Source organism: Carassius auratus, chromosome 16 (assembly GCF_003368295.1).
Source record: "Carassius auratus strain Wakin chromosome 16, ASM336829v1, whole genome shotgun sequence".
Classification (NCBI taxonomy): domain Eukaryota; kingdom Metazoa; phylum Chordata; class Actinopteri; order Cypriniformes; family Cyprinidae; genus Carassius; species Carassius auratus.
The window spans coordinates 4504062-4528075 of record NC_039258.1 but is presented as its reverse complement, the minus strand read 5'-3'; the positions used below and the strand labels follow the sequence as shown (position 1 = coordinate 4528075).

The window sequence follows — 24014 nt, the reverse complement described above, 5'->3', positions numbered from 1 at the left end:
GGAGAATGAAATCATTAAGAAACTGGAATTCGAAAGAAAGAAAGAAAGAAAGAAAGAAAGAAAAAGAAAATCAGCTTTAAAAAAACTTTTTTTTAAAAATACAGGGGGAGAAAAAGGGGAAAAAAATACATTTTATGGATTTTGTTAACTTAATTGTTAATACTAGCCGATGTTTGTGCTGCTGTTTTTCCTACCACCGAACACCAAACATGTCACTTCCCGGAGGATGCTGTCATTGAGAAACTTTTTTAAGAGATTTGAAAAAGAAATAAAATGAAAGATGAAAAACAACCTGAAGAAACAGTGGAAAAGATTGGTGTTGTTTGTTTGAAAAATCGATTATATAAAGTAAAGAAAACATTTTAAAAAAATTATTATATACATATACATTTATTAAATAAAGTCTTTCTATGTAAAATTAAAAGACAAAAAAAAGCATACATCAGCTACGTTTTTATTGTGATATTGCGCCAAAATTTATGATTTACATTTTTAAAAATGACATTGAATATTTTGTGAAAACAATAGACAGAATCACCACTCTTAATCAGGCAGCCAAGCAGATTAATAACCTCATAATTATATAATCTGGTAAATCAGTCTAGAAATTGTTTTGTTCTGTCTGTAAATGGAAACAACAACGTTCAATAATGCATTGCTACTAAACGAAACTATATTTGATGACATGCATGCAGCAGTGGCTGTCTCTGTGTGCTTTGAATTTGGGATGAACGACACCTTAGCAATCATTATTATACAGCACACTATTATACAGTATTTTTCAGCTATATTTATTATCTGACCCGGTGTGCCTGGATTAATTTAATCTGGCCCTGAAACAAAATACATGGTTACATTAAGAAAGAGCAGCGTTTCCTGATCATTGTGACTGATTTTGTGTCGCATTTACACACGCCGTCCTCCTGCAGTTATATCTCCTGCAGCAAAACACTTTGATTCAATTATTGATTGGTTAAAACAGCCTCTAATTCTTTGCATATGTGCATACAGCATTTTGAAGAAATGAAACATGTTTCCAAATGTAATCTAACCTTGAACGATATGAAAAGACAGCGTAGAAAGGACAGGGTGGCCCTGCTCTTGCCTGGGGTCAGTTAATTAATTTGTAGGTACTCGTTAATACAAACCACACGCGCTGCCGATGACCTGCCACAGGAGCTCAAAGAGGGTCAGAGAAGTCATACTCAGCCCTATTCAGAATTACACAAAACAACAGACTGTGACACCTGTGGCCTTCAAATGATGTGAAAACCACGTGAGCGCACAATAGAAATAAGCATATATGCAACATATTACTCTTATTTACAAGGAGTGCAGGGTTCAAGAGAACAGCTGTGAATGAATTGAGAATAATGAGCTTTTTAACATGGAAATTAATAGCGTTTTACGAAAGTGTCGGAATGAGTGTAGGCCCAGACTGTGAGCCTTAAATTAGCTGGAAGTGTCCTGCACAAACTGGGCTTCTGTAGAAATCTGGAATTCTCTAACAGGCATGTTTTATTGAGGAAAACAAATAATAATATTTTCTGGAAAAATGATTTAATCTAGATTTACAGATGATGTTTTATATTTGGAGTGATGAATAAACTGATCACACATTCATTACAATAGGAAACAGGAGATGAGCTTAGAGAATATTGCATGAGAAAATGTAACAATATAGAAAAATATTCAGAAATGATCCTTTAACATTGAACAGTTTAGAAACAAGCATAAAATATTCACTGACTCACCAAATATAATATCAAGAGAGGCATGTATGGTGTGCTAAAGTACATTACAAACACACAGCTTCATTTGAGAATCATTTGATGTTTTTATCAGCTGTTTGGACTCTCATTCCGATCGCACCCATTCACTGCAGAGGATCCATTGTTGAGCAAGTCATACAAGGCAAAATTTCTCCAAACCTGTTCTGTTGAAGAAACAAACTAATTTGCATATTGAACTGCCTGAGGGTAAGTACATTTTAAGCAAATTTTCATTTATGGACAAACTATTCCTTCAAAAATTGGTATTCCATGAAAAATTGTATGGTATTTTTTTTTTTTTGTCTTTATAAAAAATATTAACGTCTTATTATTTGGAATACTATGCACAAGGAACCTGCTTTAAGAAGGTAAAAAGCCTCAGTTTTGGTTTCATGTTGGCATGAGCCTCAGCGTGCCACTAATAGCACCAAGTAGAACTGGAAAAATAATGACTGCCTGCCATTGGTTCAGCCAAATGTTTAGTTCCACCCCAAACTCAAGCCATTGGTTGAGCAGGAAGGCTCTTCAAACAACAGAGCAATGTTTGAATGTGTCTCAAAAATGACACGAAGAAGCTTCAATCTGGTTGTAGTTTATAGACAATGAACATGAGCTTTAAAACATTACACATAATAATTGATACAACTTTGATATAGATTTCCACCAACATTTAGATCTGAAGCAGAACTAGAACTCAGCTGTGAATCACTAACGTTATTCTCCTTCATGGCTGGAGCTCACAGCCCGCCAGCGCTGGAGCAGAGGATGCTGGGAAGAGCACACTTCTTGCCAGAGTGTAATGGCTGGTGAAAGCAGAAGCAAACTGCACAGAGACAGATAAAGGTTTCCTCAAGGTGCAGCTCCATTGACTAGTTAACCCCTTGAAATTATGCCGTAGTTTCAGACTCCGTTCCAAAGTCCCGGAATTGGGTTACAAGATAATTTCACAGGCGACTTGCTTGTCTTACTTGGCAGTTCAACTGGCTAATTGAAGAAGGCGATTTCCGGGCCCTGAAACTGTTTAAGAAATGATACTTCAAATTTGAATAAAGGGATTTTCTGTGATGTGGAAGTTGCCTGATTTTTTAAAATATATATATGAACATATTTTTCACCATATGCATGCTGAAAGTAGCACATTAAAAGTCCTGAGTTAGTTGAAAATCACTTTTTAATTCAAACATGGATTTTTTTAATCATTTGTGTTTAAGTCGATTTCAGATTTAGGACTGAAAAAGTCGGGGAAATTTTTATGTAGTTTTCCATTGAATTATTTTTTTAAATCCTCACCCAGTAATCACAAAAGACAAAATTAATTTGAGCCATTTAACATCTGTTCTCTTATATCCGCTTTTTATACAATATCTTTTTTTATTGTTTTATTTGATAATAAAAAAAAAACTAAAGATAATTCTGAATAGGACATATGCTCATAACTATATTTGTTCAGCAGCTTAAGAGTTTTTTTTTTTTTTTTTTTTTTTTTTTTATTGGGCTCTATAAATACATTGAACTACACTGAATCTATAACATTTAAAATGTTAAATGTGCTATCAAAGAAGATTCACCCACACAGATCAGATGTGTTGGTTTAATATAAAGAAACTGCATATATGAATCAGTGGTCAAAATAAAACAATTATATAATTGTAGCCTAATTACTCTATTATTTTAGACATCAAAGTATAAAACTATTAAATAACATAGTATAGGCCTATGTTTATTATATTAAAAATAAAAACATTAGATTTGTACAAAATTATCGAGCACATATATAATTTACAAATAAATCGTTTTTTATTATATTTTATTTATAAAATAAATAAAAGATTGATTTAAAAAGAATTAAAATGTACGTTCAACAAAACTAATTTCAAGCATTTAAACACAATTCTTTTTCAAGTTTATGAACACTTGTCAAGTTTATAAAATATAGCTACAGTAAACAGGTCACAGAACGTCAGGACGCGCTCGTTAAAAGGAGTTTGCTGTTTTTGTCGGCTGAGCCTCTATATAAATTGTTTATGAGTAATCAAGCATATTTAAAACAATGCTTAAATGTGGTAGTTTCAGTGGATGTCTTTAAAGTCGTTATTATCTGTCTTTCTAACTTCAACCACACCTGTTCTAAAACCCCGCCCTCTAAAGAATGGCAGCCAATCAGACTTTACAAAACCTGAACACAGATGATGACTGGCAGGTAATTTACGTTTTTGATTGGCTAAGAAAAACGCGAGCAGTTCTCTCAGCTCTGCTGAGGACACATATTTTGGTAATGTCTATGAGATAAAAGAAACACTTTATACTCGATAAATTAAGTCATTAATACATAAATAAGAATATTGTATTAGGGATTTCCAGCTATCAAACCTTTAAAATAACTTTTATGCAAAAACAATGGACACAGAAGCGATTTGAGTGTGGCGCTTTTCGGAACAATAGTCCTCACATGAACAGTGAAGTTTAACAGCATTATATGTGAGAGATTGTGTGTATACGGCGACCGCGGTGGATCAAAATTCATGTTCAAACAAAAGCGCGAAACGCCTTCCCCTCCGCCTTCAGTCCGAGCGGACAGCGGCTCCGCGCACACACACACATACATTCACAAACACACACACTCGTGCGCACGCACTGAGCGAGGGGGACGCGTGTGTGAGAGCAAGAGGCTGTGAATAATCCTCATTCCTTCTGCGACCCGTTCGGCTCTTGGATGATCCATAATAACCTCTCATAATAATCTATACTAATTGTTAATAATCAATAATCATCCGGATCAACATGTCCCGCAGAAAGCAGAGCAACCCCCGGCAAATCAAGCGTAAGTTCCTCTGTTTATTATGATTACTACTATTTGTTTCAAAGCCAAGCGGAGTAAAGTTGGATGAAAGGAAGATCTAGATATATCAGTTTATTATGACAACTGATAGTAGCAGCACAGGTGCAAATGTTGTTGTTTTAGTTCTTCTTTAAATCTTGTTTGATGTTCGGTGTTTTTGTATTTAACGAGGCTTGTTTTTCGCGTGATACGGTGAATGTAACATTTTTAGGACTTGTTTGATATGCTTTCATTTTGCGTTTACTAATTCTTAGTGCATATTTTAGTTTTGTTGTGTTGTAGGCTATAAAATGTATTTAATTCTTAAAGTTTCACATAGTGACGATCACAGAAACTGAATAAATTAGTTGTTTTTGATGATGTTAAGCTGATTCTTTCAAAGCCCCAGGATTGTCTGTTTACAGTCAGTTCTTTTTTGTATTTGTTAAGGCATGTGGAGTTGTTTTTCATAATAGTGACATTTGAAGTCTTGCATATTTTGTTTTCTTTTTTGCTTTTATTTAGTATTTATGCATATTGCAAGTTTATTATTGGCAATCAAACAGAATTAAAAATAAATAAATAAAATGCAGCTGTTTTTCTAGAAGTGCTTTTGTAATAGTTATGCATGTTTTTTTAATGCAGAACATTTTTTTTTATTTCGTAGTGAGAATCTCATAATCTGATTCAGTGTTTTATTTTAAAGTAGTTTCAGATTTGAAGATGTTTAGCTGATTCTTTAAAAGGGGTGTAAATAGTGTTTTGCGTCTGTTCATCTTTCAGACTTTTTATATTTGACCATGTTAAGATGTTTTCCATGAATAACAGGCAATACATTGGTTATCACATTTTTATGTCATGTTTTTATTCTTTACATTTTATTATCGCGTTATTTTTGTTTGGCAAGATGTATAAAATTATGACAGCTGAATTGTCATTCAGTTTTTAAGTCACTGTAGATTCACGTCCAGCGATACTTGTGAAAAGGGTTTAAGGGTCTGTTTACAGTCAGCGGTGGATGTCAGAAAACAATCACCCAGAATCCATCATACATGCTAATAACGACTGAAATATAGTTTGTGCACTTATGATAATGTGTAAAGAAAAAAGAATTAATTAATTTTTTTAGGCAATGTCTAAATGTGTAAAAACAAAACCTATTTAGTTGTTGCATTCCTTAAATGCATTCTTCCAAAAAAGTATTTATGTGATCTAAAATAAATATAATATTTAATAAATATGACAAAGAATAATCTGCAGAGCTCTACAGAGTTAAATAAATAATGTGTTTCATAAAATATACACCATCAGCTTGAGCATTTCCATTTTTCAGGGCCTATTTTTAGGACACTGTTATGATATAGTACCTGAATATTTTCAGCACCTCACGAAGTGAAAAGTTCAGACAGTATTTTTTGCAGTTCTGTCTTTTATATAATAATCAAATAGGCTGGCTTTTGTTGCATTCATCTTTTGTGAATGAAAGAGCCAAGTGCGATCGCTGTTCAAGGCCTTTAGAAGCAGCCTGTTTGTGTGTTTGGACCGTAGGGAGGAAGAATGAAGAATCTTCTTCCTCTTTTGAGAAATGTTGATTTTTTAGGAACAGGTTAAACTGAGCCACTAAGAAGGGATAAAGCGAGATTGCACACTTTTAAAAGCCATATTTCTTTTTATCGGCACTTCAATATTTGTGTGTGTTTGTTTTAGTGAAATTAAATGTTTCTGCTTGAATATGTGTGTGTGTGTGTGTGTGTGTGTGTGTGTGTGTGTGTGTGTGTGTGTGTGAATGAGATCATTCATGCTTCTGTTGAGCTCATGTACATAAAGTTAAATTTAACTTAAAAAAAAGCTGTATTCTTTGAAAATGTTTTATTTTGAATGTTCTGTCATTTGCGTGACACATTGAGATGTATTCTGTCAGAGCAAATATTGTCTGACTGTACTAGTATGCAGTACAGTAAATACAAATATGTTTGAAGGCTTTCAGTCAGTGCAAAGCAATCTTTGCATATTTTGTTTGATGTGGTACTTTCTGTTATCTCATTCGACACGCATGACAGCTTCTGAATACCCGAAATGAGCTCGAGTCATTAAACTGTTGACCGAGGCGTTTGCATGCAAATCGTTCTGCGTCGATTTCCTTCTGAAATGCATCCGAGATGTCCAGGAACGGAGTTATCTAATGGCTCTCACAGCTCCGTTACTAGAGTATTCATAATATCAGGGTATTGTCTCTGGCTCCGAAAGGTCACGCGGAGCCCGTAGTTCCTCTTTCTGGCACTTCAGGAAGAGGAAGAGAGAAGAAGAGACCGTCTGATCCAGTGCACAGAGAGACCGAGAGTCATTCTAAAGGACAAAAAGGTTGTTGGGCACCGTAGCCCCCCTCCACTGCCATACGTTGGTCGGTTATCTAAAATAGTGATTTATGCAGTATTTTAATATTTAGCTTATTCTCTCCCCTTGGGTGCTCTCTGAGCAATGATAAAAACACTGTGCTGAAAAAGCACCATTAATTTGCACCGATGCCTGTGAGATAGGGCCAGATAATGGGAATGATAAGGCAGGCAGATATACCATCAGAGCTACGATTATTACCATTAAAATTCCAACCCAGCAATCTGCAGCCGGCTGATAATTCCCTCTCCGTTTCCACCACTTTGGATGATAAGGCAAAAAATAGTCATCCACTGCTCCTTGATTAGGCTGCCTGGATTTCCCGATAATGCAGTGATAAATTATGTATTTCTTCTCCTTGTTTTTTGGCGCTGAACGTTACATCTGATCCCATTTTTTATTCATATTTATTTTGTGTTGGTTTTGGTTCCCGCCCCCACCGGTGATTTGAAGACCCCTCTCACCCTCTCCTCTTTCAGTTCTTCTCATCGTAATAAGAGTTTGATAGAGAGGTGATGGAGGGTGAGATGTTTTGTATGGGAGCTCATATCTGTGTTATCAGCTCACCTCCACGAGCGTCTGCTCGCCACTGTTGTTTTTAGCCCTTATCACCTCATGCCAATATGCCAATAAATTGGCCCGATTGTTAACCAGGCCAAGCCAGGGCCAGTGAAAATTTATGACAGGAAGAGATGAAAATATCGCTGATGCGTTAGAGATGAAGCACGTTTAGCTTCGCAGGAGAGCGTGATGTCTCAGTCTGTGCTGAGGAATGCCTGGTGGCGCTTTAATAGGCAGGGCAGATACAAGGGTTGGCGAATGGAAAGCGTGCCCCGTGGTGTAATTTGTCTGTAAAATAGCCCCTGGAGTTGCATGTGTGGGCTTGGAGAGCAGGCGGGTTGATGGGTAAGGCCTCTCTCCATCTGTTTTTGCTCGCTGCATGTCTGTGCGCTTCTAAACGTCACTTTGCTTTGTGGGATGCTAAACGGCGGTTTTTCTTTCAGCTCTCTTTCAAAATCTAGTGAGCTGCCTTGCTGTCTATTGCCTGCATAGGAATCATCATTAAAACATTTATGTTTACCTCATGCTCGTTCTCAAGACCACCATCTATAATTTGATTGGCAATCTCAATAATTTCGACATTGATGAGCACTGTGAGATCGCTGAGACAGACTAGCCTAAAAATTTAAACTTTAAAACTTGATTTGGATTTATGAATTCGTCAGATGCTTTTATTCAAACCGGCTTTAATTGTATTTAGGGTATTTATTTTATCACTTCATCCACTCCCTGGGAATCAAACCCGTGACCTTGGCCAAATTGCTCCCCCAGATATTTGATATTCTTGACGCTGCTCTCCTACAGTTCCATCCTGTTTGTTATTTGGATGACTGAAAGTTACCAATTCCTCAGCGATCTCACAGTGCACGTCAGTGTCCAAATTATTGAGATGGCTAATCAAAGAAGGTGGTCTTTACTGTTCAGAGAAACAGCAGTTTGTAGCAAACTAAAGTCAATCAAACTACTGGTGATGTCACTTTATGCAAATGAGCAGCAGTAACATGCTGTTAAGGCAGGATGTTTGCTAGATAAACTAATTCTAACCACTAGGGGTTCAACAACACAGTCAAGTGCAGTTTTGTTTCAGACCACTCAGTTTTCAGCTGACAGTTGACAAAGGAAACACATCTGACTGAAATAGCTACTTTTAAAGTGTTTTTTTTTTTTTTTTTTTTTTTTTTTTTTTAGTTCCAGTGCTGATCCAAATGATTAGTATGCTCGAACTGAAGTATAGGGAGGATTTGCCAGCATTCGGTGCTGGAAAATGGTAGTCAGAGATCTCGGGTGGAGGTTTGCTGTTGCTCTTTGTGAATGTGTGTATAATCGACTTTCAGTATGACTTCATAATAAGTGTGTGATTATCATCTCGGCTCCTCCCAATGGATGATGATGACATACGAGACCTCCGTCAGGCCTATCAGGTGACACGTCTATCTCTGGATGGGGTTTATCACAGTCTCAACTTATAATGGTGCAGTGAGAGTGTTTGCTGACTTGGCTGCCAATATGTCAGTGTGTGTGTGTGCGTGAGTGCATGGATATGTTTATGTTGGAGATGAAACGGATGGTGTGTGTGGTTTGAATTCTGTGGTTTACCATGCAGGCGGTTTACTATATGTAGTTCTATTTTTATGCCTTTTTATTTGATCAAATTATTGAATGTATATGGAGCTTACATATTTATGTCTGCGGTCTGCTCGTGTGTTTCATCATCAGGGAAAGTTTTGACACTGCAAGTCTGTGTGTGTGTATCAGCTTAAGCATCCAAGCATCCAATGGTTTTGGAGGAGAACATGTTTTTGGTAATAATGAAATTCCTCTGGGATGACTTTCTCATACTTGAGACCTTTCTTTGGTAGATTCCACTGATGAAAGCATGTGATTTTTTTGTGTTCCTCATAGATTTGTCTCATGACGAATGGCTGCTGAATGCCAACTTTCCTTTTCAACATCTGTTGGCTGCCAATTACAGCTTGCGTTGCTTCGCCTTGTCTAAGCTGAAGGAGCCATTTGACTTCACACACTTATAGAAATCACATTTTCTGATGGATAGACAAGATTGGAATCATCTGCTTTTATCAAGTATATGCAAATGCTTGACCAATGTCTGCATATGCTCATTTGAATTCTGAATACTTTCTTGCATTACTATGCTATACCAATACTTAAATGCTCGTTATTTTAATAATTTTAGAATTTTTTTTAACCATGTGGACTAAACGTAAACATATTTTATGTAAAATATCTGACTCAGGACAGTACTAAATAAAAAAATCTCCAAATGCAACAATACACACAATACACAGAATCGAGCTTGTGCAGCTATAAGCATTTGCATTTTTGTATTTATGTAGCGTATTTTTCCAGTCTTGTTATTATCACTGGTTACCGGAGAAATGAATTGATGTTGTGTTTTTATCTAAACATCACAGTTGTAGTTCCACTAAATGAGTGTGCATGTAGATGTAGAGTGTCCGTTTCCAGGGAGGAAAATACAGATGTGTGTGAAGAGTTTACACATCCATTATTAGAGTAGAGGAATGCTGTCATTTCTGTCTCTGGTCCATCCTTTCTCCCAAACATTCCCCTTTTTCCTTTCCTCTCTCACTGTCAGATTGTCTGTCTGTTTCTCTCGCTGTGTTGGAAAACAGTCGATGATGCATCAGGGTTAGTGCTTTCAAAAGGTGGAGGCCATTTCCTGCCGAAGTTTCCTCTTTATCTTCCTTTTTCCTGAAATCCTCACAGATGATTCCAGAGCTGACAGTTTGCCTTTTTTTTGCTCTGATATTTGTGCAGAAAGAAACACTGTAAACAATATGTTCATCTCAAGAGAGCAACTCATCAATGTACGGTTGTCACTTCAGATTCACATTAGTTTCAATTCTGAATTCATTAATTTTCACAAGCCTGGTAGTTGTTAATCATTCAGTAATTTCTTCACAGTTAGTTTACATTAAAATGAAGATTGTTTCTATAATAATAAAAAAATATTATATAAAAAAATATATTAAATGGATCAAAAGGCATAGCAAAGACTTTTATATTGCTACAAAAGTTTTTCAAATAATTGCTGTTCTTTTGAGACTTCTGTTCATCAAAGTATCATGTATAAAAAATCAGCATGAATGATTTCTGATGGATCATGTGACATTGGAGACTGGAGTAATGGAAAATCCAGCTGTCCATCACTGGAATAAATAGCATTTTAAAATATATTCATTTAGAAAACCGCTATTTTAAATTGTAATAATATTTCACAACATGACCATTTTTACCATATTTTTGATCAAATAAATACAGCTTTGGTGAGCATTTTTCTAAAAACTTTTAAGGAGTAGTCTATTATATAGTGTGCATGACTCATTTTAAACTGCTTTTATAGTACTTTTTGATTGGTTTCCTCTTTGTGTTCAACTTGAGAGTGAGTAAATGATTTTTGTGCGAACTGTCCCTTTTAGTCAACTTTTACCTTTGACTCTGTCTTGAAGGACCTAACAAGATCAAATCGCAGAAATTGTACTTGACTAATCTGCGTCGTCTGTTGTTTAGTTTATTTGGCTGCGATATCAGTGATCAGTCTATTGAGCTCCAGGTAACAATTGACTTTCAGCCTTCGAGTTAATAGCCTTGTGTCTTGCTTGTACAGATCAATATTGGTATTAATTAATCAGCGCTATCGGCCACGCGATCTGCTTCTATTTGTTGTTACATCAGCGCAATATCAATAGGGAAAGTGTTCTCCCTGATCGCCATGGCAACTTTATCGCTCAGGTCAAAGAAAGTTTATCTTATCTTGCTGCAGAGAGTGGCAAACTGCTTCGAAATCTAGTTTAGACTCTCAGATTATCGATTTGACCCTTTCTGCTCTGTCTGTCTGCTTACTCTCTTCGGCTTGCATTCTGATCAAGACAGAAAAGGAAGGATGGATCATCAGTATTTAAAGTCTGATACTGCCCTCAGGAAAGAAAAAAATCACAAATGAGATCTCTTTTACATCTCAATTGTTTCTTCAAGACACCAATGAGATTAAACAGCAGGGTTTTTTTTTCCTCTTGAGAAAAAGACCCAGTAATCGTCTCATGTGTGTCCTCTACAATTTCCTCTATAGAAAAGATCTCAAACTTTTTTGATAAAGTTTATTATTAAGAGTTTTTCCTCCGATCATTCCAATAACAAATGATCTGATATATGCTTTCAGTGTTTCTATGCCTGTCCTCTTCCTGGATATGTCAACGGTTGTCTCAATTTGTGTGTAATTTTAATTTATTTTTTAGGGACTTTTTAAGGAATTTCTATGTTTTTTTTGTTTTTGTTTTTTTAACCCTCCGACCAATACAATTGTTTTCTTTGGAAGGGTATTAAAACTTAAAATAGGAGCTTTACAACTAAAATAAAGATATGACTATCAAATAAAAATATATTTACTGTATATCACAAAATATTTGTATAAAATATTTTTTTATTTCATTGTATTATATATTCATTTATTAGTATTAACATTGTATATAAATTATAATTAATATAAAATCTTTTTTTTATTAATTTTACATTTTATATAAATATTTTAAATGTTTTATATAAATATTTTAAATGTTTTATATAAATATTTTAAATGTTTTATATAAATATAAAAAATATTTATTTATTAATTTGTATAAATTACATTCTTATAATTGTTTTTAAAGTCAGACCATGTATTTGCCAAAAAAAAAAAAAAAAAATTAGAATGACAGTGTTACCAGCATTAAATATATATATATATAAATGTATGCTAATGAGACTTTAATCACTCCGTTGAAAACATGATGAAGGTAAATTAGTTGTTAATGTAGTTAACTTTTAGTTAGTAACGCCGCAATACTAGTACCGTCTGCAGAGTACAGCAACTTCTCTGTCTTTCCCACTTGTTTTCCCAGAGGTCCCAGTTGCAGCCCAGTTTGTGGTTTGGTTTCCAGCATGGTCATATACCTCATCAGGCTCAGAATAGCCCCCGGGGAGCCTAACACACAGACGCTTGCGTTTTATCCCCCCTACTCCTGCCTGGGGGACACAATCGCTTCATTTACCATTCTCTATTTGGCCCCTGCCAAAAGGAGAATCAGAGAGAGAGAGAGAGAGAGAGAGAGAAGGGGCCACATCATGAATTCACTCATTTCACTCTCACGTCTCCTTCACCTTGGCTCCGAACATCACTGCCGTGGAGATACGGCTCAATTAAGTGCGTTTCACGGGTTAGACCGCCAATCTGCCCGCCAGAATTTTATCAGCTGAAATCTTAGCATGTAATGAATATGGATATTGACTTGTGTTAAGCGTGTTTGTGTGTGTGAGAGACATGGAAATGAACACAAACACACACTCCAGTGCGACCCAGAATGAATGAGACTTTAGCCAGTACGAGTTTCAGAAAGAGATTCAGGAGCCCAGAGGATGGCTGCTGTTTTTTCAGAGCTCATGAGACATAATTGAGTTCTCTGTTTTGTTTTAATATAAACTTATAACTATAAAAATATATTTTTATTTAATGTACCCTCTCAGTTTTGTTGAATTGAAGTTTCAGATTTGTCTCGGACTTTCATTGGGGCATTTTATGAGAAATGTTTGCATTCATATCGAGAGATATTTGACTTTCAATTGCAGACTTGATATTTTGTCATAAATGTTAATGTCACTGGTGTCTTAAAGAAAACAACTGAGATGTTACATTTACATTTTGTTTGTTGTTACTTCTTTTCATTTGTGTATTTTTCATTTACCTTTTTATTTTCTTACTAATTTCATTTGTTAGTATATGCATTTATTTATTTACCAATTTCTGCCTTGATTGGATTTGAGATCTCATTTGAAACTCTCTATAGAAAAGTCTTTTATTTGAATTCCGTTTAATTTCATCTTTGTCCAGGAGAAATAAATGAGATTTTAAAGAGATCTTATTTCTGGGATTTCCTGTTCTTTTGCCATAGGAAATGTTGACTCACTTAATGAGCTTATGATGATAATGATGATATTAGTTTTTTTGCTCGTGTTAAGATCCTTTACAGGAAATATATTTTTCATATGCACTGACCTTAAGCTGATGACAGAAATATTGAAGTGTGAGTTTCTGGCAGGAATTAGTGCAGCTCGTTTATATATCTGATGGAGGGGTTTGGGCATTTCTCTGGCATTTCTTGGGAAACATCATTAAGGAAAAGGTGCTGGAGAGGATTAAACATCAGGCCTTTCACTTCAATTTGTACATCAGCATTTCTTCAAGTTTGTAATATTAAGCGGACATCATGTTTCAGACCGGCTGGAAAATCACTGGAGACAAAGCTCTGGAAAATAAACAGATCAACAATTTACGTCAGATAAGTAAGAAATAAGAAGTAAACCTCCAGAACATGCTAAGGCTTTAAGGGTAAAGCTGTGCATTGATTTGACAGCGCTGCATCTGAGGTTTGTCATGATATGGACTTTCTGTTAAAACGCGGTTTTATCCTCTGATTCACGCATATCTGTCCTTTTGCATTCATATGTGTCAGTACACACAGAATGTGAGCCGGGATTTGACTTTAAATGGAAAGTTCACAAAAAAAATGATAATTTTGTCATCATTTAGGCTGCTCACCCTCATGTTGTTATAAACCTGAATGACTTTTTATTCTTAAAGCTGCGGTAGGTAACTTTTGACGCTCTAGCGGTTAATAAACAGAACTGCTTGCGTCTTGCGGAAGAACATCGTAGCCGGAACTACTTCGCTCTGTTTATGTCTATGAAGAATCACAAAGGTACTGGGTTACTCCGCCGCGGTACCCCCGAAGCAATCTAAAATAGTCCGAATATAAACACTTATTATAGATGTACCCTAGTGATTCAGGACAAGCTAAAAACACGGTTTGGAAAATGGATTAATGGTGTACTCGCTTATTATATACATTTTTCTACATTTTGAACACAAACAAAGTTACGGACCGCAGCTCTGATTGGTTGTTTCTTAACAGGAGCGAGGATTTTCTGCAAATGGCAATAGGAGCACTGGGAGGATCCAGAGGAGCTTGATTTTTTCACAGATTATCTGTCTCATATTCTACTGTCAGGACATAATGACAGGTTTAACAAATATGTAAAAAATATATTTTTACAAAAGTTCCCTACTGCAGCTTTAACTCTGTTTTCTTTTATTCTAAATCAGTTCAGTTAGAGATCAGAGAAAAATGTAAAATCTCAAAATTTTGTTGAATACTAGTTAAAAACGGATTGAGTGTTGCTCTATTTTTGCTTATGAATATGAGTGTGTATTTGTGTATAAGTGTGTGTGTAGGATTTGCAGAGGCGCACATTTGACCATCATCAACTTTCTTAAGCCACTGAAACAGAATGACGCATGGGTCAAATGATAAGAGCGTCAAAAAAATAAGAAAGTGCTGATTGATTGATGTCTGGCTCTGCGTCTGACAGCGAGTTTCGGATCAGTGTGTGTTTGATTCCCTCTCTCAGATTGAAGCTCGGCAAATGTGAAGGACAAAAAGGTCACAGATATCTGTCGTCTTCTCTCACATCTCCCACTGGTCTCCTGAAGCTAGTCATTGCACATTGGTCAAGTGTGGCAGCTTAATCTGAGGTGATTTACATGTTTCATTTTTACATGAGTTTTGTCCATGTCTGTTAGCTTTGACGATAGTATATGCTGCTTTAAGGTTGATTTCAATTAACTTGAAACTGATATAAAATATGCAAAAAGAATAGTCTTTCTTAGTCAGGTTTAGAAACTGAGTCAAAATGACTCACAAATCCGTGTTGACTCAATTTAAATTTGTCTAATTGAATGAATCAATGAAAGCCAATCATTACTGTTGTCATATTCAAATAGAAATGAACCACGTTGCTGTGTTTGTGTACTTATTGCTTGAGATTGACACAAGAAAGTAAGTATGCAAATGTTAAGGACCCCATGTCTTTCCCTTTTGTGCTAAAGGAACTATTTATGGAACAGGAAGTGTGGAATCAGATCCAGAATTGTATCTCTCCTTAGAAATCTTTTTAGAAATAAGGAAAAATTAATGTGTCAACGAAGAGATACTCCAGCTGAATTTATAATGTATCATAACCAACATTCATTGAGCATCAACATGAACCATTGCACTTCAAATGGAGGACAGAAACCCTGTCTGATCATGATACGGGAGGGTTGAGTGTGCAGTAATGTGTGAATGTAATGCACCACAGATTGTTTGAAAGGACTGAAATCAAGGACATGTCCTGCCCGGTTCATAGACGGTTTAATCATAATGATCTCCATGTCTATTCATTTCTCATGCTTTCCTAAAGATTAGCTCCTGGTGGTGGTCAGAAATGTACATTTGAAAGGACTTTAATGAATGTCGTAAAATTACTTTCAGCACATTCTCTCCAAACAAAACGGCCCTTGTTAGATAACAGCTCAACTGAGAAGACTGCACACGTCTATCTGTGTTAAAAGAGTTTTTTTCTTACCTATACCTCTTTTTGTTTCTTTCTCTCTGATTGTTAGTTCTGATAGAGACATGGGAAGCCCTTATTTCACTATCCTTACCACAGTTACCTATAATAATATGGCCTGACTGCAAGTCAAGTAGTCAAGGTTTGGCTGGTTCTCTATTGATGGCCATTTATGTGTAACCATGTATTTTTACAATATTTTCCACAATATATTACTTATTATACAGAATTTAGTGATGCACCAATAATGACATTTGGCAAATGGTCTACAAAAATTGTTATTCAGAAATCGCTAGTAAAATTTACCATAATTATGGTAAGTAGCACATTATCTTAAACATGAAAAATTGTAAAACATATTCCAATATTTTCAATAACCAGGATTGATAACCTGAATGTTCCATAAATATATTTTTATATTATATTTCGAAGCAAATGAAACACAAAAAAATATTTATTTTATTCCAGTTACATAAAAAATATAACGTTCACAAATGTAATTAAAGAAATTAAGAAAAACAAACTTACATTTTTATTTTATTTGCGTTTTCAATATGCAGGCCAAATATATAAACTGTAGGATTTTTATCGGCTTAAAATATCACTTATCAACTGATATGACCACTGATATATTGTAGATCCCTAATAATGTAATATAATGATCTGGAAGGACCGATTAAGTGTCATTGAGATAAATGGGAATGCTTTCTCCAGGTATCATAGACGTCCCAGGTGTGGTCATAACTCCTCAAGATTTTAAAACCTTATAAGTGAATATGGAAACATACAAGCCTCTCAGTAGTAGCTATCCTGATCTGTGAGGTCAAAACAACAGACTGAAGAAAATAGTCCATATGCTTCTAAATTCGCATGCATTTGAATGGTAGTGTGAGCAGGCCTTTAGCGTGGAAGTGTGCTGATCTGGATCTGAGGTGTGAATGGGTCAGTGGCCACGTGTTCACAATGAATAGGCCTCAGCGTGTGATTGCATGTGTCTCTGGTGTTCAGGCCTGTGTGGGTCTGTGCGGTTCCCACTGGACTCTTTGTTCAGCACCTATCGGCATATCAGCAGAGAGTCCTTCAGCCTGGGCCTCTAATGCACCATGTATGGCTTTGTAGAAGCAGCCAGGATTGTGGGCAGTGCTGGGCAGCAGGATAGCTGCAGGCCTTCTCTGCAGTCAGTGGATTAGAGGTGGCCTGCTTTCACACACACACACACACACACACACACACACACTTACACCGGTGTGAAATCAGGCTTCGCTCCCCTCTCCTCAAATGCTAAAGCCTCTTCCCGACCATCTGTAAAATCCCCCAACTCTGTGTCTAAGTTGAGTTCAGAGTCCAATCTCTACTGCCAAAGCCTGAGAGAGAGAGAGATAGTTGAGTGACAGAGGATAGAAAGGAAACGGAAAGAGTGATTGAGGTTATGTTTGGAATGGTATACTAGCCCTTGCTACACACAGTGTGTACGGTATACTGCCTAGTTTAGATATCAGAGGTGCCTGAATTTGCTACCAAATGTAACAATATCAGTGTTTGTATCAGTATCAGCAGGAATGGAGAAATGCTTGAGGGCTACATGACATTTGATACATTTTATTTGTTAATACTCATGAAATGTTTAACTTTTATGTTTCATTTGTTAATTAGTCTGTTCAGTAACTTACTGGGATTTGATGTCAACCATTTTGTCCAATATTTAAAAATTTGTTTTAGCAAGGTGTATCTCGTGATTGCTGTTTAATTCTAATTGAGCAAGATTATTTATGATTTCATTTAATTCATCACTGATTTAATTGATCTTTTGTTCTTGTAATAAAATTAATTAATATTAAAAATCTTTAATTTTAAGCAGTCTGAGCAAATGAGATTAAAACAAGTTAAAAAAATTTAGACTTTATGTAGCTCCGCCTCTTTTTCGCACTGTGGTAGTTGTCTGGATTGGATGTCCACAGCGTGAAGGAAGGGTTATACGAATTTATGAATGAAATGTTCATTTTTGAAATCTGCCCAGTCTACTGACATTTGTTATGAATCTGCTCTGTTATGTACTGCACACATTGATGTCACTTTATAGTTTGGACTGTGTACTGCATAATGCAAAAATAGCTGTTCTTGCAATAGTAAGTTTATCTCGCAATTCTGACTTTTTTTCTTAGAATTGTTCATATCTCACAATGCATAAACTTACAATACTTAGTTTATATCTGCCAATTCTGAGTTCATTTCTACCAATTCTGACTTTATATCTCACACTCAGTGTTATGGTGGAAATAAGACTGGAAATTTGAGATAAAATGTTGCAATTATTATTATTAAAAAATTATTTGTGACTTCCATACTTTTCTCTAGAAACTCTACTGTGACCCCATAGGACTTCATAATTTCTGACTTTTCATAATAACTAACTAATAACTAAGCCAAAATGGTTTAAAGTGATTGCTGTTTATTTGTACGGTTTAAAAAAATGCCAAAAATGTATTTTGTTTTTCCTTATGCACACACTCACTGATTTGTTTGTAATGTTGTTCATAATGGTGTTGTATTTCTTAATCATCTAAAAATCTAGATCTGTGCTTGAAAGCACAATGAGACGAGGAACTAAATCGAGTACGATGTCTCTTCAGACTCTCACATTCGTTTCATGGCGCTTTGGCAGTGAGTCTTATTCTGTGGTTAAGCTGGGTGCATTTTTTCCATATTTTGACATTTGTAAGTCAGTGGTAACACTCCTCAACGTCAGCTCTCTCTGCAGCTGTGTCGAGAAGAGGAATAAAAGAGTCTATCTTAATCAGGACACAAATTATATAGTTTTTTTTTTGTTGTTTTTTTTTGTTCTGTGGCTTTGGAGTTGAGATGCATGTCTAATCTTTTGTGATTGTGTGGCATTTCGGAAGGGGGCTGGGGAGAGGAGGGGGTCGACAGGGAACATTGGCCTTCGCCTCGGCCAGCTCATCAGCTTTCCATCCTCGATGTGAATCACGCTGTCGTCGGACTCATCAGAGATGGAACGTTGATTGCTTTTTGACGCCCCTCCAGCATGGACTCAATTCCGCATACATCATCCAATTTGAACACACCCAAAGTTGTGTATGTGTGTGTGTGTGTGTGTGTGTGTGTGTGTGGCTGTGTGGCTGTGTTACTTCATCTCTCTCTCTTTCTCCTCAAAGACACTGATTCTGAGTGCTCTGACAGTCTGTATGTGTGTGTCTCTTAGGTGGTGAGGCTGATATTACGGTGTTGGTTTTTTGTTTCTCAGTAAATTGCAAGAAATTTTAATGCCACATTTGTCCTTTTTGTAAGTGAAAGCAGAATGTGTTAGTCACATCTATCATCTGTCAAACAGCTGAGGAAAAATATATCTGTTTTGAATTTAGTGGCACAGAGAGTTTTTTTTTTTTCATGAAAAGCATTTTTAAATCACACATGAAACAAGTTATGGAATGCTTAGTGCTCTCTCACTGACAGTGTTGACTCATTGGTGGTTTTTTAGACTGATGTCACATTTCCAATGCATTTACTTATAAAAATGATATTTTATTACATTTTGTTTACATAATTCAAGTCAAAAGTATGAAAATTAGTTTTCACCATGGTAAATAAATGAATACCATAGTTATATATAATCTCAGAATTGCAAGATATAAACTTGCAACAAACAATTGTGATATATAAAATCAGAGATCATAGAAAAAAGTGAAAAAAAAGTGAAAAAAAAAAACATGCATTTCAAGATATTTACTAAGAACTGTAGGATGTACCCTCAAATCGCTAAAGAAAACAGGCAGGATTTTGAGTTTATATCTTGAAACTGTGGCTTTTATCTAAGATTTGCAAGAAATTCAATTTAAAGGCAACATGCATGTTTAGTATTACATACTGAACTACTATGCACTAAACAGTTAGCACATTGCTCATTGTGAAGATCTAAGATTCCCAGAAGATCTGCTATATTTCCAAAAATCTACAGTACACAGAGCCCACTTTATGAGAAATGAATGTACCTCTCAGTACAATGCACTAAACTTGACTTTCCATTTCCAGTGTGATGAATAAACCAGATTTATCAGCTGCAGTTTTAACATTTTATCAGTTTGTTAAATCATTATTTGATCAGGCTGCAAAAAAGAAAAAAAAGGAAAAAAAAGACATTTATGTGTTCTAAAACTGAATCCAAACCCATATTTTATTAGACATAAAACCTAATGAGGTCATGTGACTATTTATGTTTCATACTGCTGTTTGAAGCATTTGTCAATGCAAGAGGAAAACATAGAAAGTGGTACACTAGTTTCCATTCTGAAAGCAGTCTAAGTTTGTCACTTCCTATTGAAAGCATGTGTCATGTCTGATTCGGATGGTTTTTAAAGAGAGTTCAATTAGGAGAAGAGCAGAATTAGGTTAATACCACAGGGCTTAACAACAAACATCTGTTTTATTTTAAGCATTGACCAACGGGACATTGAGCTTTGAATCAGTTGGAGAGCTTAATTTGAGTTTCCTCCTACACATTTCCCCCAGGTATGCAAATGAGCTCTTTGTAATTGGTGGGCGTAACAAAGGGGAGGAGAGTCGCTTAATTAGGCAGCACAAATGAGTGCATGTTATCCAGCCTGCTTTAATAAAATTACTGCAGACAGACAGCATGTAACGCCTCGCTCATGCAAAGAACACGAGCAGGACACTTTGTACTTTTTGTAATTCTCCGCAAAAATTTTACTCAGTATCTGTGCATTTTATTAGCTTTTATTCATCTAGCGAATGGTTATATCCAAAGTCACTTGTAGATGAAAATTGCTACAACACTTGTGATTTATGAGACTGTAGAGCTGCAATACAAGCCTTGCTCTGAAAAGCTAAAGCAGGTCAATTTGATTTGTTTATTATTATTATTATTATTATTATTATTATTATTATTCATGTTTTAATTCACCTGATAAAGGTCATGAGACCGAAAAGTTGTCAATAAATTTACATTTTTGATACTTTTGCAAGTATTTGTATAGTGTGTGGGATTTTCAGTTGTTTTTTTACTTTTTTTCCCCTCCACACCTATCTATTACCTGCAAGTGTGTCACAATGTTTGTTAATTGACTTAAAAATAAAAAAAGATAACTATTATATTATATTTAACATAAGTATTATTATATTACTTAAAATGTCATCAAATTAGATAAAATATGAAACCAAGTGGAATTTGTTTTATAGAAAGACTACACATTTCACCATAATAAGTGCAATAAATACGCAAAATGATTTTCTTTTTTTGGGGGGGGGGGGGGTACTGCTGTAGAAACCATTTTCACTCAGATATTTCTAATTGTCAAAAAAATGCTATGATTAAAAAGAAATTAGTGTTGAATCGAACACATTTTGAAGAAGAAAACTTTTTTTTTTTACTCTAATAGTCTTTGTTTTATTTACAACTTTGAAGAGACATTTTTTCCAGCGTGTGATATTAAAGTATGGCTGCACAGTTCAGAATCCCATCGGATGTTGTAGGTCATCCGGGTATTGTTCACCTCCAGTATCATGAATACTAAGGATCCTTAGACATTTGACACACTGCTTTTTGCATACTTTGTAGCAGGTACACAGATTCTGATGCAGGGCTTGACACCAACTGGTTAAAAGTCATTACAAAAATGGCTCAGAAAAGTGAAGTTAGTTCAGAGTTCGGTTTATGCAGATGCCACTTGGTTTGATGTTTTGTTATCTAATGCAATGAGACTCAATCATTTTTAAGCGTGGCATAAGTGTCCAAGCAGTTTTTTAAAGGCGGCTGATCTGTACATCTCAGGTCTGTTACTAAAAGCTTTTGCAGGAGCACAGGTGCTGTTCTCTGAGCCGGAGCCCTGTTTTCGTTACTCTACGTGTTAGAAACCAGAAAAAAATAATAACACAAAGTGCAATATCGGCTTCAACAGGAATCATACTGCTGTTTCTCCTCTTAATCTCGACACTGATCTTAATTCCAATAAAACGTTTCCTTTTTTCCGGACCAGGAGGCACTCCAGTCGTGTTTCTGTGGTCATACTTTATTGAATATCATTTTAGATAAGAATATAATCCTTTCAGCCAGATGATGTATATTGACCAGCTTTTTTTTATCAATAGTGTACAAGGCTGGAGACCTTTAAAGTGGAGTGTGAGTTTGTATCGGTGTGTACTTGTGTGTCATTTCATACTCTTGACTTCTGATCTATTGAAATAAACCAACATGATCTGTTAAGGAGGGTCTTGTATCAACCTGAAGGGGTTTATTTGATGATAATGACACCCTGATTGTACATTTGCCCTGCTTATTATGTGGCTATTTACCAAATAAATCAATGATTTCTTCTTTGAAGTATTATTAATATATTATGAATAGTATTCATTTGTATGTTTTTTTACGGAGTCTCTTATGCTCATTAAGGCTGTATTTATTTGATCAAAAATAGTTTATATATATATATATATATATATATATATATATATATATATATATATATATATATATATATATATATATATATATATATATATATATTTCTAAAATGATTGCAATGTCTAATATTGGTTTCCTAAAATATAATTTAGCCATGTTTCTAAAAAGGAAAAGTTAAAAAGTTAAAAAAGAACAGGATTTATTAAAAATAGTAATCTAACCGAACACTATAAGTCCTTACTTTCACTTTTTATCCATTTAACACATTGCTGAATAAAAGTATTAATTTCTTAAAAAAAAAAATAAATAAATAAAAAATACTGACACTAGGGCTGCACGATTATGGCAAAAAAATCATAATTGTCAATTATTCCATTGAAATTGTAATTGCAACTGCAATCACAATTTACATTTGAATGATGTTTATATTATTGTTTGATGCAACTGCATGTCATATTTTTATATGAAAATAAACAAGCTGTAAACACTCTTAACTGGAAAACTTGCATGCTTTTCTATAGTACTAAGCCTCAAATTTCAACTATACATCGGATTGGTTTCTTCTTTAAATTATAAAAAAGTAAAAATATGAATGGTATTAAAATGTCATACTGAAACTGATATTAAAATAATGGGAAAACCTTTAAGATAACACGTAGCAAAAAAAAAAAAACCTTCATCAAACAGAATAACATAAGTGGACTTTGGACAATTAATTGCCGGTTTGAACGATTATGTTATTGTGGCATCCATAATTGTAAATGCGATTAGAAATTTGATTAATTGTGCAGCCCTAACTGACACCAAACTTATTAAAATAAAAGTGTATGTATTTTTGTTGGCACCAAAATCTTTGTGGTTAGTGCGTCAACATATATCGCAACTGCACTTACGGCCCCCCGAGTTCAATTCCTGTATTGAGGTCCCTTTTCGATCCCACTCCCCTTTCTCCTCTCAGTCATTTTTACTGTGTCCTATCTGAACAAAAAGCCCATAAAAATAACAACAACAACAAAACTGTGTATGTAAATTGTAACACAAAATTTCTTTTTTTTAATAAACTCTAAATTATTGTCCTTTTATCAGAATCTGGGGAGGATATAAAGCTTGATCCACTCTTGTTTGATCGAAAACCATCAGGTTTGTCGTCCTAAGGGATTGCAACATGTCTGAAGTGTTACTGTTGATGTGAATGCACAAAGTTGAGCATGGACTTGTTTGATGTGACTGCAGGGCCTAGTCTTATCATCCAGTGATTTTGCTGACTCATAGGAAAGAAAGAAAAAATACTTAATATCTCAATTGTATCTCCTGGACAGAAATTAGAGGAGATGGATAAAAACTAGAGTGAATGTTGATTGTGATGGTGTTGATCAGTTCTTGTAGTTGGCGTGAGAGAGATCCAGATTGGAGAAGTTCTTGGTGGCAGATGTCCACACGAGAGCCCACACTGAGGTGACATCTCACCCCAAAACTTCACCCAGGAGGAGGTTTTCCTCCAATTTACATTGAAATCTGTTCACCAAACCCTCTGTAGTTGTCACATAACCCCGCTTACACCTGCTCATATTCTCTT

At 35.3% G+C, this 24014-nt stretch overlaps 1 protein-coding gene across 1 annotated transcript in view; it reads left to right on the top strand.

Moving 5' to 3' along the window:
• Positions 1–4271: 4271 nt before the first annotated feature.
• The window catches only part of LOC113115831 (zinc finger protein ZFPM2-like), a 91365-nt gene continuing 71622 nt past the window's right edge, over positions 4272–24014 (top strand). Inside the window, exon 1 of the mRNA XM_026283477.1 lies at positions 4272–4593. Coding sequence (XP_026139262.1) covers positions 4554–4593 — 40 coding nt within the window. The 5' untranslated portion in view covers positions 4272–4553. The remainder of the gene's footprint in view (positions 4594–24014) is intronic.